Genomic DNA, 24,731 nt, shown 5'->3' with positions numbered 1-24,731 from the left:
TCCAAGAGCAAGAACATGCAAGCAGTTGCACTAGCTCCAGTAAACATAAAACATCACACACAAGGCGAGTCTGGCTTAGGAGAAATGATCCATGGAAAGCTTGTTTGCTTTTCGCATCCTTGTTTACAATCACCCTATCAGGTCTAAATAATGTTGGAGGGAGGTTGTTGTCTAACAAACAATTATCTTGTTAGAAAATGTTCCTGGGTCTAAAACGGGATGAGACAGTCTTTCCTTCAGAAGGGGACTAGTCTGTCTTTCTATTTTCAGATCTGGGTGGGTTCATGGTACTAGATCTACATTCAGACCTCAATGGTGTCTTCCTCAAACTCTAGAGTGAAAGCAACAGGTAACGGGGTTAAGCACACAGAAATGCTGCCCTGGACACCAGAAGAGGCATTTCTGTGTGCTAAACTACTGCTATCTGTTGCTTCACTCTAGAGTTTGAAGAAGACACCATTCAGGTCTGAATCCTTGTGACTGGTAGTCATTATGACTTCTACTTAAACCAGGCTTGACTTACCTGAAATCTTCATAATGACTACCAACCACAAGGACTGATGTTCTCTTCTTCTCTGAAGAAACTTCAGTCCCAGGAACTCACTACCTCCTCTGCGTTACTCTCCAAACAAAACACTAGGAGTCTCTAATATTCAAAATGCTTCATCTTACCTGCACAGGCCTGCCATCCTCTTGCCCGATCATGGTTCTCCATTCCTGGAGTGATTTTTCAAGACTTTCTAGACTGGTTTCCCAGAGTCTGATATTGCCCCCCATGTCTACAGTCACCACTCCATTTTTCCCTAGTGAAGCCAACAAGGCATCAGTGTCTGAAATCATTGATAGCCAGGATGTGTACGGAGACAGATTCATTGATCTGAAAACCAAAAGAAGCTCATATATAAACTGCAGCAATATTACCACCACAGGCATCCCTTCTGGATAATATAATCACCACTTATGGTTAATTTAAAATGCTGCTAAACTTTGAAGAAGATGAAAGCAATATAAAGACTTCTGATTCTAGCAAACTTTTAAGAATAGGTTGATCTTAACTAATCTTTATTGGCCTAGTTTGGACTATTATTTATATTTATGGATGTATTTTGCATGATTACAGTAATTTAGGATGATGATGATGATATCATCTTTAGCCTGTTCTTTCTCCAAAGAGCACAGAAGCCAAAGCGGGCTTGTATTTGGGAGAATCACAGAAACAGTAGCTAGGTCAGTTTCCCATTAAGTATCATGACTCCACTCTGCTTTGAACTCAGTTCTTCTGGATTTCTCTATTTACCCACTTTCATTTTTGGACAAGCATTGACAGCTTGATATCTCAACCGCAACTGGAGTCCACTGCTTCTGCCTTTCTCAGTCCCAAGAATGACAGTCTGAGAGAAGTTTGTATGTAAAGGTTTATTTGCTGGGAAGTTATAGAGCTGTAAGAAATCTCAAGTCAGAAAGTTTTGGATTTTCAGCCTTCCCTTAACCCTACTGTGATCTACAAAAAGAAAGCAAAGATTGATTCAGACTGGATTATGTCTTGACACCCTTCCATTCATCCCTAGAAGAATGTGGGTTTCCAGTAAATCCAGTACCAAAGGTAACAGATATTATTTTCTTTCTACAGCAAGATGATAGATACCTTCATCTCTATACCTCTAACTAAAAACTTGATGCTCCATTGTTCTCTTCGGTAAGTTATTTCTGAGTAGGGTTGAAAGACCGTTGATATGTATTACCAAAGATTGTGGAAAATCAGAAGGAATCTGGTAGCATCTTCTGATTTTTTGCTACCATAAATTAACACAGTTGTCCCCCTACACTGTCTACAAAGATTGTGAAAAACCTAAGCAATGTTTCTCTGTTGGTCCTCTGACTCCAACAGTTGATGTGAGATATTTTACATAATAAAATACAATTACCCGGGAATAGGAATATATTTAATCTTCTTAGTTGTAAGATCTGTAATTTCCAAGTATCCAGCAGTTTGGGGAGGAGTAACATCTGCAAACAGAAATGTTTGGAGAGATTTTGTAATTCAAATTAATTACCCTGATAAATCACATCTCTACAACATTCTAAAATATTTTATCAGGAGAGGTACTGGAAAGTACAGTAATAACTCAAATTATTCCTATAGTAAGACATTTAAAGTTAGGAAATAAGACAGATATTTATTCAGTTGAATGCTGAAATATAAATAAACACAAATAAAAGTTAATCACGTGTGACTGCAATCATCTTAAACAACTCACAACAAACACTAGGTTGAAAACATATTTAAAGAGCATTTTTAACAGCTCTAGAAAAAGAGAATGCCGGAGAGATACATTGAGATAAATGAGTTCAAAGTTCCTTTCCCCACCTTCAGTTCAGCTCTTTTAAAGCACAAGAGATTATAAAAAGCACACTCTGTTTCAATAGCTCTGAACACTGGATTTCTCCTTCACTACCACAGATGCCTCTAATCCTTAATTACACTGAAATGGAAGCGAACAAAGACAAATGACTCATCTTTTCAGCATCAAGTTTATAGACGTGTGTTGAAATACAGGACTAAAGTGCACCAGCATTTAGATAAGAAATAATTTGTGAATGTGGAAGGTGTTGATAAACCTATGTAAAAGACATTTTCTACTTCAGCCATGCACGTGTTCAGTGAATGGGGCTAAGTGCAGAATTCACAGCCTCCTTATGCATCTACTATCCCATGGTGCCTAAACTTTACTCTGTATCCAAAGAGAAAATGACCCTAACTTCAAAGCAATCACCATACATGAAATTGATTAGATCCTTGCCTAATATAAAACTCAACTGGTTTCAAAGAAACCTTCTAGTCTTGTCTAATTTCCGCAATAAATTTTACAGCTCATTTCTATGCATTTTACTTGGTAGTATATAGGATGAAACAGCTTGAGGAAGAAGACATGTTAGTATTTCTATTTATATGAGACTTGAGGAATATAGGATATAAGAAAATAAGAAGTTGGGTTACCTTTAGGATATAGTTCCTTCAGAGGCACATCTCCAGGGGCTAAAAGTCTCACCACTTGATTAGCAGCAGCAAGAGTCACACAATTGGCTTGTTTTGCCACTCCACTTTTGCTACGTTTTCCATAATAAAGTGGATCAGCAGGTGAAAACTGTCTACTGCCCAGGGGGGAGCCTCTCTTCCAGCTGTAAACCTCATTGGGTGACTGTAGTACACAGAACATGTACATTACTGTTAAATTACACGTGTCTCCTTAAAACCAAATGAAATATTAATTTAAAACCTTCAGGCTCTAAAAGACAGAAGCTATCTAGATGATGAAGGAATGAAAGGGTGAGCAATATCCAGAAGGCATCCAGAATCCGTTCAGAGAAGAAGCTGGTGGATGGGGGAGAAGATCTTGCACTCCAACTAGAACTTCAGCACTAAGCAGTTCACAGGAACGGCTTACTGAAATCCAAGCATTTATATAGCTCAGAATTACAACTAAGGCTGTTCTGCGTCCTTCTCCTGCCAAGATTGTTGCTAACTTCTGGTTTATGGATTGAATGAAGTTTTGGCTCCAGGGTTTTGGTGGCCCTTAGATAGCACATCCCAAATAGCATCTCCTGAAACCTGATGAGACAGGGCCCAGAAAGTGATTTTCATGCTAGCCCTGGTCCTCTTTGGTATTTCATGCAGTGATAAATCCCTGAGCTCACCAGTCTTTGGAACTACCTGAACAGTGTCAGAACAACATTTGATTGGGCTGCTTCTATTTGAAAATGATGCCAAGAATCAAAGTTTTCTGTTACAAGGATGAAAAATCACAAATGTTGGAAGGGAATAGCAATTAGGTACATGTCAAAAACAAACAAACAAACAAACAAACAAAAAGAGAGAGAAAGAGAGAGAGAATGAGAGAGAGAGAGACTGGAAGAGAGAAGGCCGTTCTTTTTATTAACAGACTAAACACATTCTTGCCTGCAATTCAAGAACGAATTTCTTAAGGATTTTTTATTTAAATTTATTTCAGGATGCCGTACAGCTTGTCCAGGTTTCATAATCTAGCTAAATGATGCAACCTCGGCAACTTGCTTTTCCAACTGATCGGTCAGGGCAGGCACAATGCTGAGATGCAAGATGTCTAAAGCGTCCCAGTTTGAGGAAAGCTTGGTCTGGACATAATCACGGATGCAGAACTTTCAAAATTAAATTAAATTAAAAAAAAAAATTAAAAGCGTACCATGAGATCTGGGAATCCAACCACCAGAGTTGCATAATCTTGCTGGTTAGAGAACATCCGATTGGGGGAACTGATTTTCTGCTCAATTGCTCTGCTTAAGTTCTCGGAAGACAATTGATCCCGAGAAACAGCCTGGGGCACATAAGGTTCAAAAACTAGGCAGAAGAGCAAAGCAAACAAATACAAAATAGGTGTTTATTGAAAACATAAATCAAGATGAGCAGTGGGATGATGAATCAGGTTATTTAGGTTCAGGAGCAAACTGGACTTGAAGAAATCTCTTGAACAGATTTTATGATGGAGATTACCTTCACCCTTTGTTTAATTAGCCCTCCTATCTCAAGTGGGTATTGAGATAGTAAAGTGGGTATTCCTCTTCATGTGCAATTCTGTGATTAGTAAAACAAGGTACTCAACAATCACCTTGTTCAGCTCCATAGAAAATATAATTAAAAAGAGTAGGTTCTCTTCAGCTCATCTCTCAGTCTATCAAGGAGTGCTGGGCACTGACGATATCTCCATTATGCTCCTAATATCATTTTCTGTGCTTAGATTAGTGAGGTATATACTAGTAGTTCATTTTCCTGTGTTTCTCTTGTTTTTTAATATGTTTAATAAAATCTACCTTTCAATGTATATTTGACCTTTTAGATGATTTTTTTTCCTGGCAAATTACAGCAAAATGTTTTGACAAGCCTATCTGCCTGAAGTACTTGAATGTTGTTACTTGGTTAAGCTTTTATAGTGATAACAGCCCACCTCATTTAGGGATTTTCAGGCAAGTTAGAAAGTTGTTATTTCCATTTGCCACCCTCCCATTTTTTTTTTCACAGCTTCTTCTGACTTTTTTATTTTTAACCATATACTGAGAAGAGGGAACACTAGGAGTTGCCCATCGGAAAATACTCTGAGTTCAGCAAATCTATCCTCTGAACTGACGTTTCCTTAAAACTTTTCATTCTCATAATTATATAAACAAAGCAAACAAAAATAACCGCAAAGATGCTGACAATTCAGTTTTAAATTCCATACTTGTTGTTTGCCCAAATCCAGTTTCCACTGATTCCTCGGCCAGTGCGTGTAATTGGCTTACTCCAGTCTCTTCCATTTCCAGATGCATTGGCTGAGTCAACAGGTACTTCCTGGAAATCATGAGGAATTATCCATGTTATTTAAATTGGCCAAATTTAATATCTCGTCTTTCTTCCAGGGACTTGAAGGTACCATACATGATCCTTCCCCGCTTCTGCTTGTGTCCTAATAAAAGTCTGCAAGCATGGGTATCCGTATGGTGAAGCAAGGGGGAGAAAAGATGACTCAGGTAACATGACATCATGATGGGACCTGTCCTTAGTGCAATGACATCATGATGCACATGAAGTCATTTTGACATCACTGCAGTGTGTTATGGATGCTACTGCCTGTGTGGGTGGATTAAGCTTGTGAGCGGTTCAAGGCTGCTTTGTACATCATACTGATTTATGCTATGAATGAGATAACTAACTATGGGTATTGAGCAGCAGAACAGTATATACAACCCACCTTCTTTTAAGTTCAGAGAGAGGATTCCCATTAAAAATGCCGGTTTGAACCACATAAAATAAGATCAGACATATGTCTGATGATTCCCAGGAAGAATGAAACAGGTCATGTTCTGCCTTCAAGTAATCAATATAGCTGAACAGCACCATTTTGACTCTATTGACAATTGAATTATCAATCAGCTGTTTCTTCTCATACACTCCTTCCCTTTTATCCCTGTCTTCCTCTGTCACCCACCCTTTCATTTATTTATTTAAAAGATTTATATGGCCAGTATAACTCTGTAACTCTGGGCAGCTCACAACATAAAAGACAATAAAACACAGAAAATGAAACCATGTCACACAGCCAAGGTGCCATAACATTCCTATCCCAAATATACACACGCTGGGCTCAACTCCCATCCTGGTCCAATGTTTGGGGGAACAGCAAGGTCTTAATGGCCTTGTGGAAAGGCAGGAGGGTAGGGCCCATCCAAATTTCAGGGGGGTTCTATAGGGTAGGCACCGCTATGGAGAAGGCCCACCTCTTAGGTCTTGTCAGATGACATCATCTAATAGAGGGGACCTGGAGCATGCCCACCTTAGATATCCTCAGGGAGAGGTGGTCAAATAAACGGGCCATTTGCCATGTGGGGCATTAAAGGTGATAACCAGCACCTAGAATTGCACCCAGAAAGGAACTGGGAGCCAATGTAGCTCACACAGCGGCGGTGTAATGTGGAAAACCAGTCACCACTGCATTTGGGGCCAGCTGAAGCTTCCAAGTGGTCCTCAAAGACATCCCCATGTGCAGTGCATTGTGGTAGCCCAATTGGGAAATTACTTAGGCGTGAATGACCATGAGCAGGGCCTCCTGGTCCAGGAATGGATATAATGGATTTGTGCAAAAGCTATCCCCACCCTCAGCCATGGCTACCAGCTGCTCCTTGAACAGGAGCTGCAAGTCCAGGAGGAACCCCAAATTATGCACCAACTCTGCTCAGGGGAGTGTCAGCCCATCAAGAGTTAAAGATGGCAATTCTCCAATTCCAGGGGACCCAAACACTCAGAGCCACTCCATTTTGCTAGCGCTGAGTTGTAACCAGTTCAACTCCATCCAGATCGTCATAGCCTCCAGGCATGGGGTAAGCACCTGAACTTGTCCAGCCTGGGGCGGAGATGTACAACTGAGTATCATCAGTGTACTAATGATACTGCCCCCCACACTGCCGGATGACCTCGCCCACAGGCTTCATGTAGATGGTGTCTGCATGAAAAATCTGGTAAACCTAAAACTTTTACCAAGTGCACGAGACCACTTTTCCTCCATCTAGACTGAAACGGTACATAACTGGTAAAAATAAATTTTAAAAAAAAACATAAACATTAATATGAGAACACATGATATTGGAGGAACATAATTATCCCCAATATCCCTCTGCTCGTGTCCAGACAGGCTGATAATACAATTATTCCCAGCCACTGTTCCTTATTCTCACCTGGTAACAACTAGGAAGGGAGCCACAAAAAGAAATAAAAAAAAGAAAGGAAAAGAGGAAAAAAGGAAAAAAAAAAATCTGTTTCTCTAGGTAGAAAAAGGAATTCTCTAGTTTTAAAGTTAATGTAGAAGCACAAATAGATTCCGTTCTTGCTGTAACTGCAAATAGTTTGGGTTCTTCATAAAGATTACTTCCACATGCTTTACTGGGGACTTAATGTTCACAGTCCACATTTAGCGCCTTACCATCTCACTGATTTCAATGAAATGGAGTAAATCAAGTGGATGAATCATCCATGAAAACCAACAGGACTACAGAAATACTTGGCTTTGGCTGAGTCATGCCAGAAGGTTTGCTAAAGGAAGAGGCAGGCAATTTTTTTTTCTCAGAGCTTACAAAGAAATATTTTTCTGTAAAAATTTAGGTATGGGAAAACCACCTGTATCTATGTTTATATATACAGTAGATTATGTAAGCATCTGTATTAGAATGTTGATCCTACTGGTTGGTTTTATTTTCCGTCAGGAGCCACTGGTCTTCAGCCACTAAAAAGACAGACTTGAGGCTGATTGGCAAGGAGATGGTATGCGCGTTGCCCTCCAGGACATCGAGAACGGTAAGATGGCTCCTGAAAGATCAAATGCTAAAGATTAGGCTTAGGTGAGTCACAGGAGACGGAATGCCTCTGAAAGCGAAGAAAATAAGTAATTCATTCTTACCCTTCCTCTTTGTAGAACACCAGCCAGTTCTTGTGCGAAAATTCTTTGCACATTTTGTGACTTGTCTTCTGGGCAGGGGGGAGGAGGAAAAGACAAAATAATCAATCTTAATACCTCTGCCAAATTGCTAAATTGACTAAAGCTTTAAAATCCCTGCTTCTCTGCATTTGTTGCAGGTGGATACTTGGCTGTTACAAGAAAAGGTCCTTAGAGATCTAACTTGGGGGGCGGGGGCGTGAGGGTCCATTCCCAGAAATGCCAACCTTGATTCCTGTTCTCTGTGCTAAATAAAATGTTACATGGCAACCCACGCATTTGCATACAATTGCACTGTAGGGAAAAATGGCCCCTATTTTATCAGACTGCAGCTACATCATCACAGCATGTAACTCAATTTTCCAGTAGGGTGCACTCGATTTATATCATTCAAATTGCAACAGGCTTCTGTACTGACTATTATACAGAGGACATACAGTAAGTCTATTATTACAGATGTTTAATAACTAGATATATAATAACTGTACTGGATAACTGCTGGAGTTATGAACAAGCTGGAGACAAACATGATTTCTCAAACCAATCTTTGAGACCCCTGTAAACTTTTCATTTTAGCATTGTTCATTGTTGTAGACCTATGACCCGTCCACAGAAAGGGCAAATATTTAACTGTGTATCTACACAAATAACCTCCTTAAGATATGCTCTCTTAGCAGAGTTAAAGTTGAACAAATAAGTGTGAAGCATGGAGTGGCAGGACTGTGTAACAAGGAGTGTTAAGCCTGAAAAGGCTTAAGACACAACCCTTTCACAACAGGGAAACCCTCTGCTAAGGTACTAGAATAGCCCATTAAACTCATATGCTCAGGTAAGGCATTGAAAGAGGGAAATCCATATGGGCTTTTAGGAATCATTCGGAGAAAAGAACTAGTCTTGAACAGTTACCTGAAATTTAGGTGCTGGGCTTGTTTAAAGACGAGAACTAAAATGCTAACAACATATTGCCCATACACAAGTTCTGTGAAAAAGTATTCACCTCCTTTCAGATATTCTGAATTTTTGCCTACATTTGTATCAGAACTTTATGTAGGTCCTCCTGATGTACAAAGTGTTTGTGCTGAGTGAACAAACACCACATTTTGGAGCTGGTTCCCATGATTTCATAAATGAATTCATCCAACATGAGATTGTCAATGTGAAAAAGCAACTGTCCCCTTAGAGTCATTAACTGTACCACCTTTAGCTATGGTAACTACCGCCAAGCAGGTCTATAATTGGTGATCGATTCTGGCCCATTCTTCACAGCAAACTGCTTCAACTCAGTAACATTTGAGGGCTATTCAGCCTGGACTATTTGTTTCCATATCTTGCCACAGCATTTCTTTGGAGTTTAGGTCTGGACTGGACGTGGCTCTTCCAAAAGAATGAATTTCTTCTTCATCCATTCTCCTGTAGACTTGTCTGTATCCCTGAGATTACAGTCCCACTTGCACTGCAGCCTCAGTTTATGCAGAGACTGCCCTGTTTCATCCTGTAGATTTTTCTGATACAAAGAAGAACTGTATGTCCTTCAACCATGCAAGATCTCCAGGTCTTAAGGTATCAAGGGGTCTCTAACCACCTCCATGCTTGACACCTGGTATAGAGTTTGGTTTCTGCCAGACACAACACCTCTACATAACCTGAAAATGTCCACTTTTGATTCATCTGTCCATAGAATATTCCTTTAGACATCTGGAGGTACTTCCTGATTCATCCTGGAGATGAGCATCAATGTTGTTTCTTAATGAGCAGTGGCTTCCACTTTCCTACTTACTATGAATGCCATTTTTACCCAATGTTCGTCTGATGGGAGAGTCATGAACGTTGATTTTTAGCTAAGGCAAGAGTTACCTACTGATTGCTGGCTGCTGCTCTGGGATTCTTTGTGACTTCCTGAACATTTTTATGCTATGCTGTGATTTTTACACAACTGCTGTTCTTGAGAAGATCCATTACTATCTCAAATCTCTATTTTCAGACTATGTCTCTGACTGTGGACTGGCGCATCCCCAGAACTTAAGAAAATCAGCCCTGATTGTTTAATGAAGGTATTCACCCCACAGGCATCAATTAATCCCTTTAATCAAATTGACTGAACATTTTTCCACACTGACGTGTTACATATTGGATGAGTTTGTTTCTGAAATAAAACAAGCACAAAACCCGGGTCTTTAAGATCTATAAAAATCCAGAAAATTCAAAAGAGGGCAATACAGTATTTTTTTACAGCACTATACTAATGGCCTAAAACAGTAGCTATGTTTCTTCCTGCAGCAAAAAAATGTGGCCTTAAAAAAATGTTCAAATACATTATGAGGTGAGTTTTCAGAGAGCCGTAGAATCCAAGAATTAGAAGAGCCATTTAACCACTGAGTCCAACCTTGCTTAGTGCAGGAATCTGAATTCAACCATGTATCTGTGATGGTTGTCTAGTCATGATGCCTGAAAACATCCACTGAAGAGGAGCACACTCCCTTTCTGGGAACACGGAAGTCAACTTTCCTTAGATGCACTGCCCCTTTTAAAAGCTAGGCCAGAAACAACTGTAAGAGGGCTTGAAGTAGACTGAAATATTTAGTTTTGCACAACATAGGTATGCTATTGATATGTCTTACCTCCTCTTGCTTGCCCCCCCACCAGGATATTCCTTTAGGAGACTCTGGCATATCTGGTTCCAGTGAGAGTCGGCGTATGGCACCAGTGTTTGTGTCCAGCAATAAAACAACGTTGTTCTGCAAAATCAAAGGGTAACTCTACATACTTTGGAAGACTGTACAAACATACATGGCCTCAATTACCCTTTTCACTTGAAAGAAACAGAATGTATTTCAAAATTTAGGATGAATTTTGCTTGGTCAGAAAATACTAGTTACATTTTTTTCTCCCCAAGATAGCCCTTCAAGCAAAATTTGGTCTTTGTTCAGAGTTCACTGAAGGGCATTATCTCCTGGTGTGGAAAATACATATCTGGTTTCCTGTAGCAAATCGGTCCCCATCCCAATGTTGCTATGGGGAGCCATAAATCATAAACGGTGGGCAACATGCCAGCCCCAGATGTGTTCCTGAAACCCCTTCTGACTGCATCGTCTAATTTCAATTTTCCCACCATTTTGAGGGGGAGTCTTATATTCTAAGCCTATAATAGGCATGACACAGTTAAGACAGAAAACAAGCAAACCAGTTTCTTTCCAAAAACACGTACAAAACCCCAGATGTCCTTGCACTCACTGCTCATGGGTTATTCGGCTTCACCCACTTTGCACTGTCACTCCATCCACTATATTTCTCTCCCCAGAAACTATGAAGTGCATCTTCCAGCCAGTCAACACTCATCCAGGCTCCATTGAGAATCAGGAATTTCATGCATTAGTACATAAGACTTTGCAAGGGGCAACTGCCCTTTCTGCCAGCGCATTATACTAAATTAAAACCCTTCACTTCTCTTTCTTACTCAGTTTAAGAAGGGCAAGATTATACTGTACACTTTTCATTTCATCTATCTGAAAAAGAAGTCCAAGAAAGAAAAAAAAAACCTGGACTATTCAGATTCCCAAAGATCCAAACTGTGAATTAGGGATGAGAAGTCCTGGCTGAGTGATAAACGTCTCTGCATCACTCCCAGACTACAGGAGGACATGGTCAGTCTGTTCCTCCACTAAAATAATTCTTTTCACACTGAAAACTGTATAATCAGGGAGAAAAATTCACAAAGCAGTCTTGTGATGCAGGCAAGGGTCCCTTAATGCATCATTAATTAGCCAGGTCATTGCTCAGATATTCAGTCATTATTTTGATCGAATAAAGGAACAGCTCTTTTGGCTCCAACATCATAATTGATATCAGAGTTGCGAGATCATCCTACTGAATTTTAATCATATGTTGGAGCATTCCCATAACACAGCCCCTCTTTATTTAAAGGAACTGCAGGAAGAAAATTACAAAGATTTCCAAGTTTTTTCTCCTCCTTGCTGCATCTGTATTCACAACAGCGTAAGACAGGAAACAAACGGATTGTTCCAAGCTTTAAAAAGGTGACTGTCCTCTTCTGCTTAGCATTAAGTTCAGGAGGAAAACTGCTCTGGTTAACAGAGTTCTCTTTTCCACCCTTTCAGATGTTAATGGCTCCCATCTGAACAGACTGCTGACCGGTGGCATACTGGTTTGTCTATAAAAATAGAATTTTGCGTCATCGGTGAATACTTCTAGTCACAGCTCTGGCAATTCTTCAGCAGAGCTGGGAAAGATATGCTGCGCTAGTGTGCAGTTTTGGTTATGTTTATTTTTTACTGGGAGAAAAGAAACCTTTGGGTGACCTCCTGTCCCCAGTGCCTTGGATTCCAAATGCTCAACAGATGTAACTACCATTCTTTGAGATGCAGTTCTTTTATTTTTAGCTCCTGTATAGCTTCCCTTTCCTTACTGCATTTTGTAACCCGGCCAAGGTTTTCCTCTTGTGGAAGACGTTCTTTCAAAGAAGGGGGCACACACTGAAATGGGGGAAGGGGTTGTCGGACAAGGGGGGCACTTGAAAAATATGCAAAGCAGGAAGAAAGGATAAAGAAAATAGCATATTTAAACGGTGACTTTTTTGTCCTCCCACCATAGCCATATCAATTTTCCAAGGACAGAGATGTTTTTATCCTGTGATGGGAAGTCTGGTTGTTAACTCTTGCCTTCACTTTTATTTTCCATTAACTATAAAAGTGCAACAGGCAACAAAAATGTCTGTGTACTTGGAAGGTGATAATATTGATCTAGTACCAACTTTCCCTACCTGGTGCCCTCAAAAGGTGTTTAATGGAGCTTCTGCCATATTTATTTATTAGATTTCAAGGTCGCAACCAGTAACTAAAGGGACTCAACTGCTATCCTTCTCCTGGGAGCCATCACAACTCAGTTGCTTGAGGATGATGGCAGTCTGAACCCAACACATCTGGCAAACATGATATGGGGAAAGCTGACCGTGTTTCAGCCTGCCAAGCAAGCCTTCATTTTGTCTATATTCTACTGAGTTTTCAAAACCTCATGAAGGTGCATTGTTTCAATGTTCCCATTTTGGAATATCCAGAACACATTTCTTTTCATGAAATGAAACAGAGATACAGATGGAAGCAGGAAGTATCTATCAACATTTTCGGAAAATGTAGTAAGGGGATTTGGTAAATATGAGGCTGCTGTCAACGGAACAACAGCCCATCTCTTCTGTACTTATCCCCAAAGTTTATGCTACCCATTGCAATATAACCTGGTGCCACGCTGCATCAAGCTTTACAGATAACAACCAGCACTTTGCAGCAAACCCCAAATAGGTGAAACTCTGCAATGGTGGGTTTTTCCTGCCACCAGACTGGTCCCTGCATTCTGGTCCAACTGCAGCTTCTGAGTTGTTGTCAAAGGCAGCCCCATGTAGAGCATAGTGCAGCGGTCCAGAATGTACCAGGAAGTAACGCAAAATGTGGAACGTTATATTATCGTCTGTTGTCTCTGCTCTCAAAGACAGCACTCAATAAAGGGCACAAAAGCTTGCAAAGGTGACATTACCTTATCAGATTTGCATGTATAGGAAGAGGTGAGGCAGTTAAGCATTAGCTGTAATATACAGCTCCTGTTCAAACAAGTGATACTGATTCCAAAAAAACTACCTATAGATAAAACAGCAATTTCTGGTTTAAAGCAGGGAAGGTTTGGAAGGAAGTTGAAAACCAACTGTTGCCATGAGACAAGCTGCTCTTTAGCTAAATGCCCACAAATGATCTAGTCCAAATCATGAAGTTTAATAATAACAACAATCATTTTCAGAGCTCCTGAACAGCTGCTGCACTCCACTAGTTCTCACAGTACACATGGAAAAGATCACAGCATGTAACGGACAGTGGGAACAACCTTGAGGAACAGGAGGAAGAGCCGCAACCAAGACAACGGTCAGACAAAAGAAATCTGAGTTCAGGACTGAAATATAATTTCAGAAAGTGTCTCAGACCTGACCCTCTCTAGTCCTCATGCGGATAAAGGGAGGGAGCGGGGAAGCACATTCACACTTGCAAGATTCTGTTATTGTAACCTTATAATAAAAGTAATATTAGCATTCATAACTCTGGTTTCTTAGTCTGCTCTCTGTGAAGGGCTGACACGATGCATGAGGCTCCCATAAAATGGGGAAAATCTCTTGCCAATGTCCCCTGTCTTGAGGAAGTCTATCCTCTACATCCCTACTTCAGAGGGCCAATTTGGTGCAATACTTAAGGTGCTGGACTTGGAGGAAATAATATGGGCAAGAAAGGAAAGATCAACTGAAGGCCTATTATGAATTTGTTTGCCTACCTCTTTCCTAAAAGATACCCTCCACCCATATTGTTCCAAATATAAAGATATATATAATCTTTTCAAGATCCCCAACTAGGAGACCAGAACTAGTTTGGTTTAGTGGTTAAGCAGCTGGGCGAGAACTGGGGATACCATGAGTTCTAGTCCTCCCTTAGGGATGGAAGCCAGATGGGTGGCTTTGGGCCAGTCCCCCACCCCCCCTCACCCCACCCCAACTCACAGGTTTTTTGCTGTGAGGAAAATAGGAAGAGGGAGCCCCATGTATGCCATCTTGATTTGTTCAAAGACAGGCGGGAGATAAATAATTACACAAATAGATGCCGATACACCTTTGTTCACGGAAATTCATTACAAATCTACTTGTATTCTGCATTCTATCAGAGTATCACAAATCCCTCTTAGCATTCCTTATCAGAAGATTTTCTAACTCAAGATTTCTTTTTACAGGTAAGACCTTTACAATTAATGGAAGCAGGCACTAGGGTGAACTAGAGCAGTGTTTCTCAACCTTGGCAACTTTAAGACATGTGGACTTCAACTCCCAGAATTCCCCAGACAGCCATACTGGGGAAATAGGATGGATGAATAGCATGAAATAGGATGGATTCCAGTCCTTGATGATCATCTTAGACTAATTGGTTATATTCTGTTTACCTGCTCTTCATGGAGAATTACTTGACCTTTGAGAGGATTACCAAGGGGTGCCAGTCTGACAAAAGGTTGCCACATGCCTCGAAGTGTTCGTGGAAAGATATCATAGAGGTCCATGTAGTATCCATTTTTACCAGATATGTTCATAAAATATAAGGACACTGGATTGCAGGTTGCCACATAAAGGGAAGTTTCATCTTCATACTCTTTCATGAGATGGGGCAAAAATAAAACAGAGTAGATGTAAGTTCAAGATTTCTCTGTGATCAAAACATAACTATAATCATCGGAGATCGTTATTTCATTGACAAGAATGCACATGTCATCTGTCACTCTAGATTCACGTACGGTACCCTGGAAGTCAGAACAGAGAAGCATCACACAAAGAAGTCTTTCCTCATTTCTTTTCTCCAGGTTACCTTATGTGTTAGAGTTAGAGAGCAAATATATGGAGAAAGAAACATTCTTATGTACTATCCTTTACAACACTGTATTACAACTCTCTTTGTGTACATGCAGGAGAGATCCCGTGCCTGTATAGAAATGAGTGCACTTCTAATCTTACAGCTAAAGAGAGATGCTGAAAGTCTGTGGGCTGGGTTTAGCAAAATCTCAGGAACTTAATGAGACAAAAGCTATATATATCTGCACTCTCCATGTCCTTCAAGATAAAATAAACTCCCACTTTACACATGTGTAGGGTAGATATGTGAATAAAGAAGATGTGCTCTATCAAATGGCCCAAAATATTGCTATATTGAAGAATCTAATACCTGGTAGAGGGCTTTGCTTTTCCCCATGACTAGAAGAAGCTATTTTAATAATTAATCATTCCAGACATTCAAAAATCAGAGAAATTAGGCCCATGGCCTGAATAATTTGTATGAGCTGCAGAATGATGCAGCAAGATTTGCGTAACCTTCAGCCAAGTGTTAACTATATTTCATGTAATTATTTGTTTATTGATGGGGTTCATTTACCAGCTCAATCCAAAGAGTTCTAGGCAACATATAGCCCAATTAGCAAATAATACAACAATCAATACCATTAATAAAACCCTTCCAGGAGTTTCCAGCCCTTCCACATGGAGTCAATTCACCAAAGGGTCTTTGGAAAGGCCAAATTTTTACAAGCCTCTGGAAGGTCATTTTTACAAGCCATGGAAACCACCATCATCTGGGTGAGAAAGCTGCTGCACGGAGAATGCCTACCATCAAGCCCCCCTCCTGATGCACCTCAAGATGAGGGGTGAACTGAAGCAAGTGCTCTCTGACCATCTGGGTTGGGTGGGCACAATCTACCTTGGAAAGCCACATGTGGCTTTATATATGGCCCCCCGCATCCTGAATTGGATTTGAAACACATCAGTAGTCAATGCAGTTCACACCATATTGATGTACAGTAGCTTGGTAGTAACGAGACTGGCCAGTAAACCAATTGGCTCCCGTATTTTGCACTGGTTGAATTTTCTGTATTCAGAAAGTCCACAGCTCTGGCCTCAGCTGAATTACAGCAATTTAGAAGGGGGTACTGTATTTCTGAAAGTAAATATTACCATAAGCCAAAATAGATATGCAAAATTATATTTTCCACCAGAGAATCATTCAATGCCAGTTTAATACTCATTACCATAATTTTGACAAGTATCTGGAAGATTCCCTGTGAATGCAAGGCAATTATGATTATCCTTTGGGTGATTCTCCAGCTAGGGGAAAGGATTAGTCATACAGCAAGAGTGTAGGGACTAAATAAGGATTATTCTGCAGAATGTTTGCCCAACACGGTTAACTCTTTAAGAGGGACGTGCATGCTGTTAGATTCATACTTAACGGACAACCGCATCTGAGACAAAGCACACAAAAGACATTCTTCAGGGACTTACCTCTATCTGCAAGCAAAATAATTTATACCAATATTTATTTAAATACTTGCACAGCTTCTCAATCATTAGTTATTTACTGGGAAACAAAGTGCTTACTCTACCTTGTGACGTAGCAATATCACACACTAAGTTAACCTCGTTCAAGGGCAGGGCCCAAAATGCTAGTTCTTCTGTAAAACTCAAGGCTCTTGCTTCGTGCCGCTCCAGTGGGAATGCCTGCACATTTAAATACATTGGACCCTAAAAGAAAGGGATAACAAAAGTACTGAAACTCAAACTGGGATGTTTTGTCATTTTGCACCCTGACAAAACAAAACGCCTCCACAAAACTTGCAAAGCAGATTATGTGAAGCAAGACAACCACTGCTGAATCTTCTTAGCTTATAAGACTAGTTGATGGGTGCAACTGCTGAAGAAGCCTAATGTAGGACCAAAAGTCATCTGGAACACGAATTATGAACAGTTACAATGGCAGGAGCTCAAATGCTGATGCGGGTGCAAATGAACATGTGCAAAAGGGGTGAGAAGATCTGATGGGATTTGGCAAGACCTTGGCTGATAAAATTGTGAAGATGCTGGGTTTGTTGCTATTTTATGGTACCTTCTACCCATTCTAATTTCTGTGCATTTTTAAAATAATACCTACTAGTTGAGTAGCTAAGCCTGAGGGCCACTTGTTAGCTGAAAAGTAGAGTATGCATCTCATAAATAAGTAAATATACTGGCGAACTCTTAAACCCTGCTGGCCTTCTGTAAGGCCTTAAAGACATTGGTTTTGACACTGAGTTTGTAGATTTGGATGTGGGGCGGAGCCGGTGCAATGGTTATGTTGATTTGTTGTTGATTGTTTGGTTTTTTCACCTTGGCTGCTGATTATATGTGTGTCATTTTACAGTTATACGTTTTAAAGTATTGTTAACTGTTGGTTGCCCAAAGTCATGAATTTGAGATGGGCACCCATGTAAATTGAAAAGATAGATGATAGATAGATGGATGGATGGATGGATGGATGGATGGATGGATGGATGGATGCAGGCAGGCAGGCAGGCAGGCAGGCAGGCAGGCAGGCAGGCAGGCAGGCAGGCAGGCAGGCTGGCTCTCACAACCCAGTAGTGGGCAATATTTGAGCACTGGACAGTGGGAACGCAATTCAGCAGAGTGTCCAATGGGGTGCAAGCAGCCATATAATGATGCAGTGACTTCATTTGAAAGTGAAGGGCTGGATTTATTGATCCATTTTATTCAAGTTTGAGGGGTATGGGTAAGAATGGGAGCAGAATGCTTCTGGAAGGCACTCTCCCCTTGCCCCCAAAAAGGCACAATTCAGTTTTTATACTGATTTGGGAGCATTTTGAAGGTTTAATGAGATTTTATAAGGGGAGATGGGAGCCACGTACTTACCTTTAAAACTCGCCAAAAAGTGGCAAAATCAGTACAAAAATTGTTATTTGGGGCCATTGTTTTGGAGGGATTAAAAATGGAAATGGAAGTACTTTGCCTCCCAGAAGCCATCTGCTCTGCTTCTCATCCTTAATATGTAAATGAAATAAACCAAAATGGTGTGGTTGAAATTTAGCTATTCTGCCACCAAATTTTATTCTCAGCCATTGCAGGGTTTCGGAATCAGGTCAAGCTCATCCATTTTGGCCCGTCCACCCTTAGACCACTGCATATTTCTTTACTATAATAATCACTTGCAAACTAGCAATCCTCCTCTCTTTAATCTGAAAATCATCACCCATATTCAACCTGGATTCTGTGATTCTTTTTTTTTAAGTGTGCATCTTTGCTAAGTACCTTCTGTGGCCTTAAGATTTGGTGGGCTGCACACTGCAAATACTTAACCCTGACTAAACATGCAGGCTTATGGTCAATATTAAGCTTGTACCAAATCTCACAGACCTTTACATCTACGCGATGTGTTTCCGTAGGACACAACAGTCTTCGTCGTGAATTCCCCAACTGATTGACTTTCCAGTAGCCCATAAATTTTGGTCCTGGCAATGGCAATCTGACCAGAAAAATATCACTATTATTAATTTAGTACACATTTCTGAGTCAACAATACTTTTGTTTTCTCTTGTTAACGTAATTTCAACCGGTTACAGCACAGTCTTAAGATCACAATGCTACTCTGCAGGATGTAATTCCACTTGTAAAAGTTACTTAATAGGAAAAAAGACTTAGTGGTTCTGATGGTCCATGAAACATAAGCTATGTTCTGACATATGGAATAACTCTTTAATGGAGAAACTCTATCAACTAGATTCTTAGAAAATATAAAGGAATTTGTGAAACAGCATTTGAAAAGATATAATTGAGGAACTGAGGAATGAAATATTTGAAGGTTTGAACAGATCATACACAGATGCCAGATAAAAATAGTGGGAATGATTCTCATCAATCCAGACTAGTTTTTAATATTGGCATTTATACATTAATAATTTCTATTTAATGACTGAGTCTACAGGAACACACATGTTCAAGAGAGTTTTCTGCCTTCGGAATAAAATACAAATACAAATCAGAACATAGCATTAGAGTTGGATATAAATGGGACATACTTTTACCTAGATTGTGACATAATCTGAATCGGTTAATAAAGTTTTTCAATCCCGCCAGACTTCTACTATTAAAGCTGCTATTTCCTATGACGTTATATGACAACAATAGTTAAAACCTGACCAAAAGAAGTCTCTTTTTAAAGATTTTTAACTTTGGAGAGCAGGGAATGATTGCAAATGTTGTCCTTATAATTCACAACAGTGTGAAAAGAAATGTAAAAGTCAAGTAACAGGAGTCTAGACTTGTAGCCAAAGTTCTTTGAACTTCAATGCCTTCAATGGTAACAGATGAAGATTATGCTTGCACAGAACTAAACATGGAAACTGGGCAGGATGCAGACAATTCCATGTGAGTCACACTGTTGAGATTCCATGAGTCCTTTACACAACAGCATAAAAAGCTCCTTCAATATATGGGGAAACCATGAGAGGTTTCTTCATCTTTAGCAGTACCTAATTATGCTTGCACACAGATGAGCTCAAAAGACCAAGTTGCTGCTTTGCCTACTCACAGTGTAGACATTCTTTATCCTACTGCTGAAGATAGATGCATGAGAAGTAAGTGTCTGTAAGTAAGTAATGATGTAAAAGTGTCACAGGGAGATGGTAATGGCTCTGAGTTTGGAACATTTGGGGAGTGGTCTACAGAATTCAAAAAGCTGTTGTGACTAAAATAATTTACTTTGTACAGGCATCAGAAAAGGACAATTTTGCTGGTATTCAATGATTATACTCACTCCTCTTTGTTCTAAGAAAATGGCTCATGTAAGGTCATGGTTGCCACAGCAATGAAAAGATACTGAAGGATGGTTATTTAGGGGTACAAACAGGATCTTTGGAGTGATATACAGAAGCAATTATAAATAGCAGATGGCAAGGAAGAGGCAGAACTGGTTCACTCAGCCCTTGTTCTCTTCATTTTCCTTTCCTGAGGCCAGAGAAAACTATCAAAATACTTATTATTGTTTTCATATTAGAAAAAGTAAGAATCTATATTTTCCTGACTTATTTTATCCTTCAGTTTCACAGCCAAAGGATCTGAAATTCAACCAGCATGTTCAGAAATTGCAACAAGGCTACTTAGAAACTACTAATGAACCAATGGATCTTTTTACTTCAACATCCGGCTCAGCACAGAGGGATGTTAATAAAGGCAAATGAAAAAAATATGCACAATTGCCAAACTGTATCATTACTTAATTGGGACTAATTAACTATTTGGATTATGTAAATATGAAGTATGAGGTATGCCCTGGATCACACCTATTGCTTAGGACAGCAATCAGAGAATGTCTGTAAGCCTGTGGTGTGTGTTCTCTTGCTCCTCTTACGAAAAGGGAAAGACAATTTATCTGACTGTGCCTAAATTCTAGATTCATTTTCATATTTTTTTTTAAAAGTATTGGGAACATTTATATGGCTGTCCAACTTAAACACTGTGACTCTGGGCGACATACAAAATCATTAAACAAAAATACAAAAGAAAAATAGCACATACCACTAAAGCAAACTTAATTACATGGGGATCAGGACTAAAATATACTGCAGCTCACCAATTGGGAAATTCTACTCATCCTGACCCAAATGCCAGTTAACGACCCAGGTTTTAACTGACCCAACTGCAACATCAGGGCCAACTGCCTATCAGGGGAGATAGTTCCAAACAGCTGGGGGTGCTATGGAGAATCATTGCGGCACTTCTCAAGTGCATGAGAGCAGAGAGAAATGGGAAAGAAAATGTATACCCTATAGTTGCAAACAACATCCTTCACTTTCTGTTATCAATATTTCACAAACTGTAGCGAAACCCACAGCTTTATTTATGTTGAGCAACCGTATTATGTATTAACCTCATAAAGAAATGTTTAATAGAGGAAGAATGAGGGGAGAAACTGTAATGCTTATGCCTAGAAAATAAGACAGGTAGATTTGTGTGTCCTCCATCAGCACCAGAGCTTACTCCTTCAGCCCATAGCTCAGCGAAGGACGGCAGAAAGCAAGCCAGCAGGCAAGAGTTGTGGTTGTATGGTTGTACCCAATGTCATCTGAACTGGCAAGCAAAGGACAGAATAGTTCTGGCCTTGTGTGCTCTCTTTCTCCTGCAGGATTGGGCTGAGTTGAGAGGCTAGCAAGCGGAAGGGGAGGAAGAATGTCTGAACTCTGATGCTGGCCCTGGGGAGAAAGACATGTGTATCTCCCAACGAAATGCAATAATCTCAGCTGACCTCAAGCCATGCAGGGCTTGATGTAAACAAACATGCCAAGCTCTTCCGTCTTAAGAGAGATGTGGGCATGTCAAGAGACAAAAGGAAAGGAGGGTACTCCTAGCACTGGCCAGAAGAGAAATCAGAATATAATCTCCTTGGTTGAGGCCACATAGTGTAGGAATCAGGAAAAGAACCATGGAGGTGCCATCCCAAAATCCAAGCACGACAATTTTTCTCTCCAATAGAAAGGCTTTGGCACAGTAGACACAACCAACAGCAAAAAATAATTACAGTGTCCTTTTATCTGTTTCATTAAAAACTTATGGCTATCCATCCTTAGTATTTGTCTTCACTTCCACCTCCATGACAAAGACCATAAAAATGTTCAAATACAGGAAGACACTTAGTGGAATGGAAGTAGACCAAAGCAGACTTTGGATCATACTAAAGGGAAGCCCAAGGGCAATTATTTTATTAAAAATAGCAATTAAGAGAGATACTCCAGGGTAGAAGCAATTATTGCTGAGAAACTGGAGAAGTTAGCATGCTCTTGAGAGATGACAGAGTTACACAATTTTAAACCAATTAAAAAACTACTAAAACTACTTAAAATATTGCTGAATGTTTCCTTGAAATCAATATTCAGCAATCATAACACACTAAACCTTATCAAAATGTTATTTCAGTAAGCAGTGATTAGAGCTGGGTTTTTTTTCTCAGCACCAATTATTTGATTGCATACTTCTGAGACTTGGAAGCATTTTGTATTGGATATTATAATATTGAAAGGCTGAGTTGGGCGAGATAAATTTATTAAGACCATTCAGCAAATCTTAATAATTGGAGAATTGCAAAGGTTTGCTAATAATTTCAGTAACTCATCAGTTCTTGGTCAAAAAAACACCAGAGAATGAGATGTGATTCAGATCAGGAGGCATTCCTCAAATCTTTTGACATACAATAGAATTTAAAAGATAAAGGACAATTGATAGTATCCTTTATCATAGACTAACTTTTGTAAAGTTGCCTCCCTCTTGGAGGATGTGTACTTTTTCCATAGGTAGCAGCCTCAAATGATACTTCTTGCATTTTGGGATAATTCCACTCCACCCTGACCACAGTGAAGACAGGCAGAACATAATGTAATCTGATTCTAACACTATTCGATTGCATGAGAAAGCTAATGTAGAGAGATCAGAAGCTCCATAACAATAATAGATCAACGTTTGGAAGCACAAGCTTTGGTTATACAGAAATGTAGTTAGCTGTTTGTCTTAAGCTACCCTTTGGTTTTGCTACTAACATTTCCTCAACCCCAATCATCACTGTCAGGAAGGTGAGAATCCATAAATAACATGGATTCTCCCCACATCACTTACACATTAACCAATCAATCTAGTTGACTTTCATAAATACTGTAGGCCAAAAAGATTCATTGTAACTTAAACTGAGGATTTTTAGGAAAAAAAATCAAAACATAACAAGGGTACCAAAGTAATGAAGACAAAATTGGTGGAATTTTAATCAATTTGTATATTCTCTAAGAGGTGTCTGTACCACACTGAAGTGGTATAATATAACTACTAAGTTGTTAGAAAGTGTTTAACGGTTTATTGGATCCATGTTTTAAAACTAGCATATTTGAGGAATTGTAAGATAACCTTGGGAAGTAATTGAAGTAGTATCTGTACTTTTGCCTGCAAGATTTTATGTATTTCAGTTAAGGGATGATTATAGAGATGGTTTACTCACTAACCACTTAATGAGACCTACAGCTAAAGAAGTGGACTTTTGTCATTCTCCTTAACTTATCTCAAAAAACAAACAACATAACCCCCAACTTAAAAAAAAAAAAGTCTGTTTCACATAATCTTTTGTAGTATAAAGGGAAATACTTGTTTCAGTTTAAAATAGTTTTTGAATGTTGTGATGGTTTGAGCTTAAAAATGTGATCTTGTAAAGTACTATTATTATTATTTTTTAAACACAGTGAGATGTGTTTGATGTCAGTAAATAAATACCCCAAAACACAGGGAATCCATAAATACCATTAAGCAAACTGGATACCACGAAAAAAGTTTGGAATATTGTGGGTCTAAGAAATACAACAAAATCTAGTTTCAGTGGTCTAATTGAGGGAGAAGGGTATCTGTTATTCATAAACTTCTGTTCAATACAAAAGTATTGATGAACTGCATAATTTATGTAATGACATCATTACAAAAATGATGTAAATCACCAGAGAAATTTGACTGGTTGCAAGCAAAGCCCATTGAATCAAGGTCTGTTAATTTGAAGTTTTACAATACTTTTGTGAAATTGTCTGGCACGTGTCTATTTTTACAGGAACATGCAGGAGCATTTTGAGGAATTTGTGCAGGATTAAAAGCCAAGTCAGTTTACTCACTTTCAATTTTTTTTAAAAGGGTTACGAACCAGTTTTGTACAGACTACAGTGATAAATCACCAAAAGACCATTCAATGAATAGAAACTGAGAAAAATCAAACAAATATTTCCCTTTATTTATTTTCATTGTACAAATCACCAATATTAATTAGGTAAAACTATTCCATTTATACATATTGACATATCCTGTAAATATATACTGATAATGTTGTATAAATAAATATTTATGCAATCAAATAACCTTTTTAGAGGAAAATATAAATGGAATTTGCTTCAAGCAATCCAAGTTCTTATAACTAGCAGCAATATGGCACACAATTAACCTTACTCCTTAGCCATCTGTACATTGGTGGGGTTTGCTCCAATAGGTATTCCATGTTTATGTAAAGTCCTAATTAATATCTCACGCATTTCCTTGTGGTAGGAATCAAAATCAAAGACATTTCGAACAACATTTGCCAGTCCTTCTGCTGGAAACTTCTGCAGAGATTAAGAAATAGACAGAAAAAAATCATTAGTTTGTAGTCTGTGACGAAAAGTGCAACTTGAAAGTTCACAGATGTTCTGTTACACAAAAAATCTAGGTATCCTTCTCCGTGGATTGCAATGCATAGAAACATGCATTTCAAGCCATTTAACATTATACGGTTTGAAGGGAAATTATGAATGACTATCAAAACTTTCATCAATTAATTA

The 24,731-nt window shown here is 39.3% G+C and overlaps 1 protein-coding gene across 3 annotated transcripts in view; it reads right to left on the bottom strand.

Annotated features, from left to right (window-relative positions):
- Nucleotides 1–24,731, bottom strand: part of VWA8 (von Willebrand factor A domain containing 8) — an 88,173-nt gene that overhangs the window by 19,032 nt on the left and 44,410 nt on the right. Inside the window, exons 26-37 of one of the 3 annotated variants that reach the window (XM_088139487.1) lie at nt 24,364–24,515; nt 18,760–18,868; nt 16,959–17,097; nt 14,979–15,181; nt 10,616–10,732; nt 7,962–8,029; nt 7,745–7,870; nt 5,253–5,362; nt 4,221–4,375; nt 2,999–3,200; nt 1,926–2,007; nt 673–877 (exon numbers count right to left, since the gene is read on the bottom strand). In XM_088139487.1, the coding sequence (XP_087995613.1) occupies nt 673–877; nt 1,926–2,007; nt 2,999–3,200; nt 4,221–4,375; nt 5,253–5,362; nt 7,745–7,870; nt 7,962–8,029; nt 10,616–10,732; nt 14,979–15,181; nt 16,959–17,097; nt 18,760–18,868; nt 24,364–24,515 (1,668 nt within the window). Of the gene's footprint in view, nt 1–672; nt 878–1,925; nt 2,008–2,998; nt 3,201–4,220; nt 4,376–5,252; nt 5,363–7,744; nt 7,871–7,961; nt 8,030–10,615; nt 10,733–14,978; nt 15,182–16,958; nt 17,098–18,759; nt 18,869–24,276; nt 24,516–24,731 lie in introns of those variants that run through there. The other 2 variants (XM_088139488.1, XR_015795917.1) reach the window with 2 other exon arrangements.

The sequence above is a fragment of the Python bivittatus genome, unplaced genomic scaffold (genome assembly GCF_059951505.1).
Source record: "Python bivittatus isolate LINGU-HERP-01145 unplaced genomic scaffold, Pbiv_v1 ctg000210_np1212, whole genome shotgun sequence".
NCBI classification, from domain to species: Eukaryota; Metazoa; Chordata; class Lepidosauria; order Squamata; family Pythonidae; genus Python; species Python bivittatus.
Note: the sequence above shows the minus strand (reverse complement) of the source record. Positions and strands in the feature narration are given on the sequence as shown.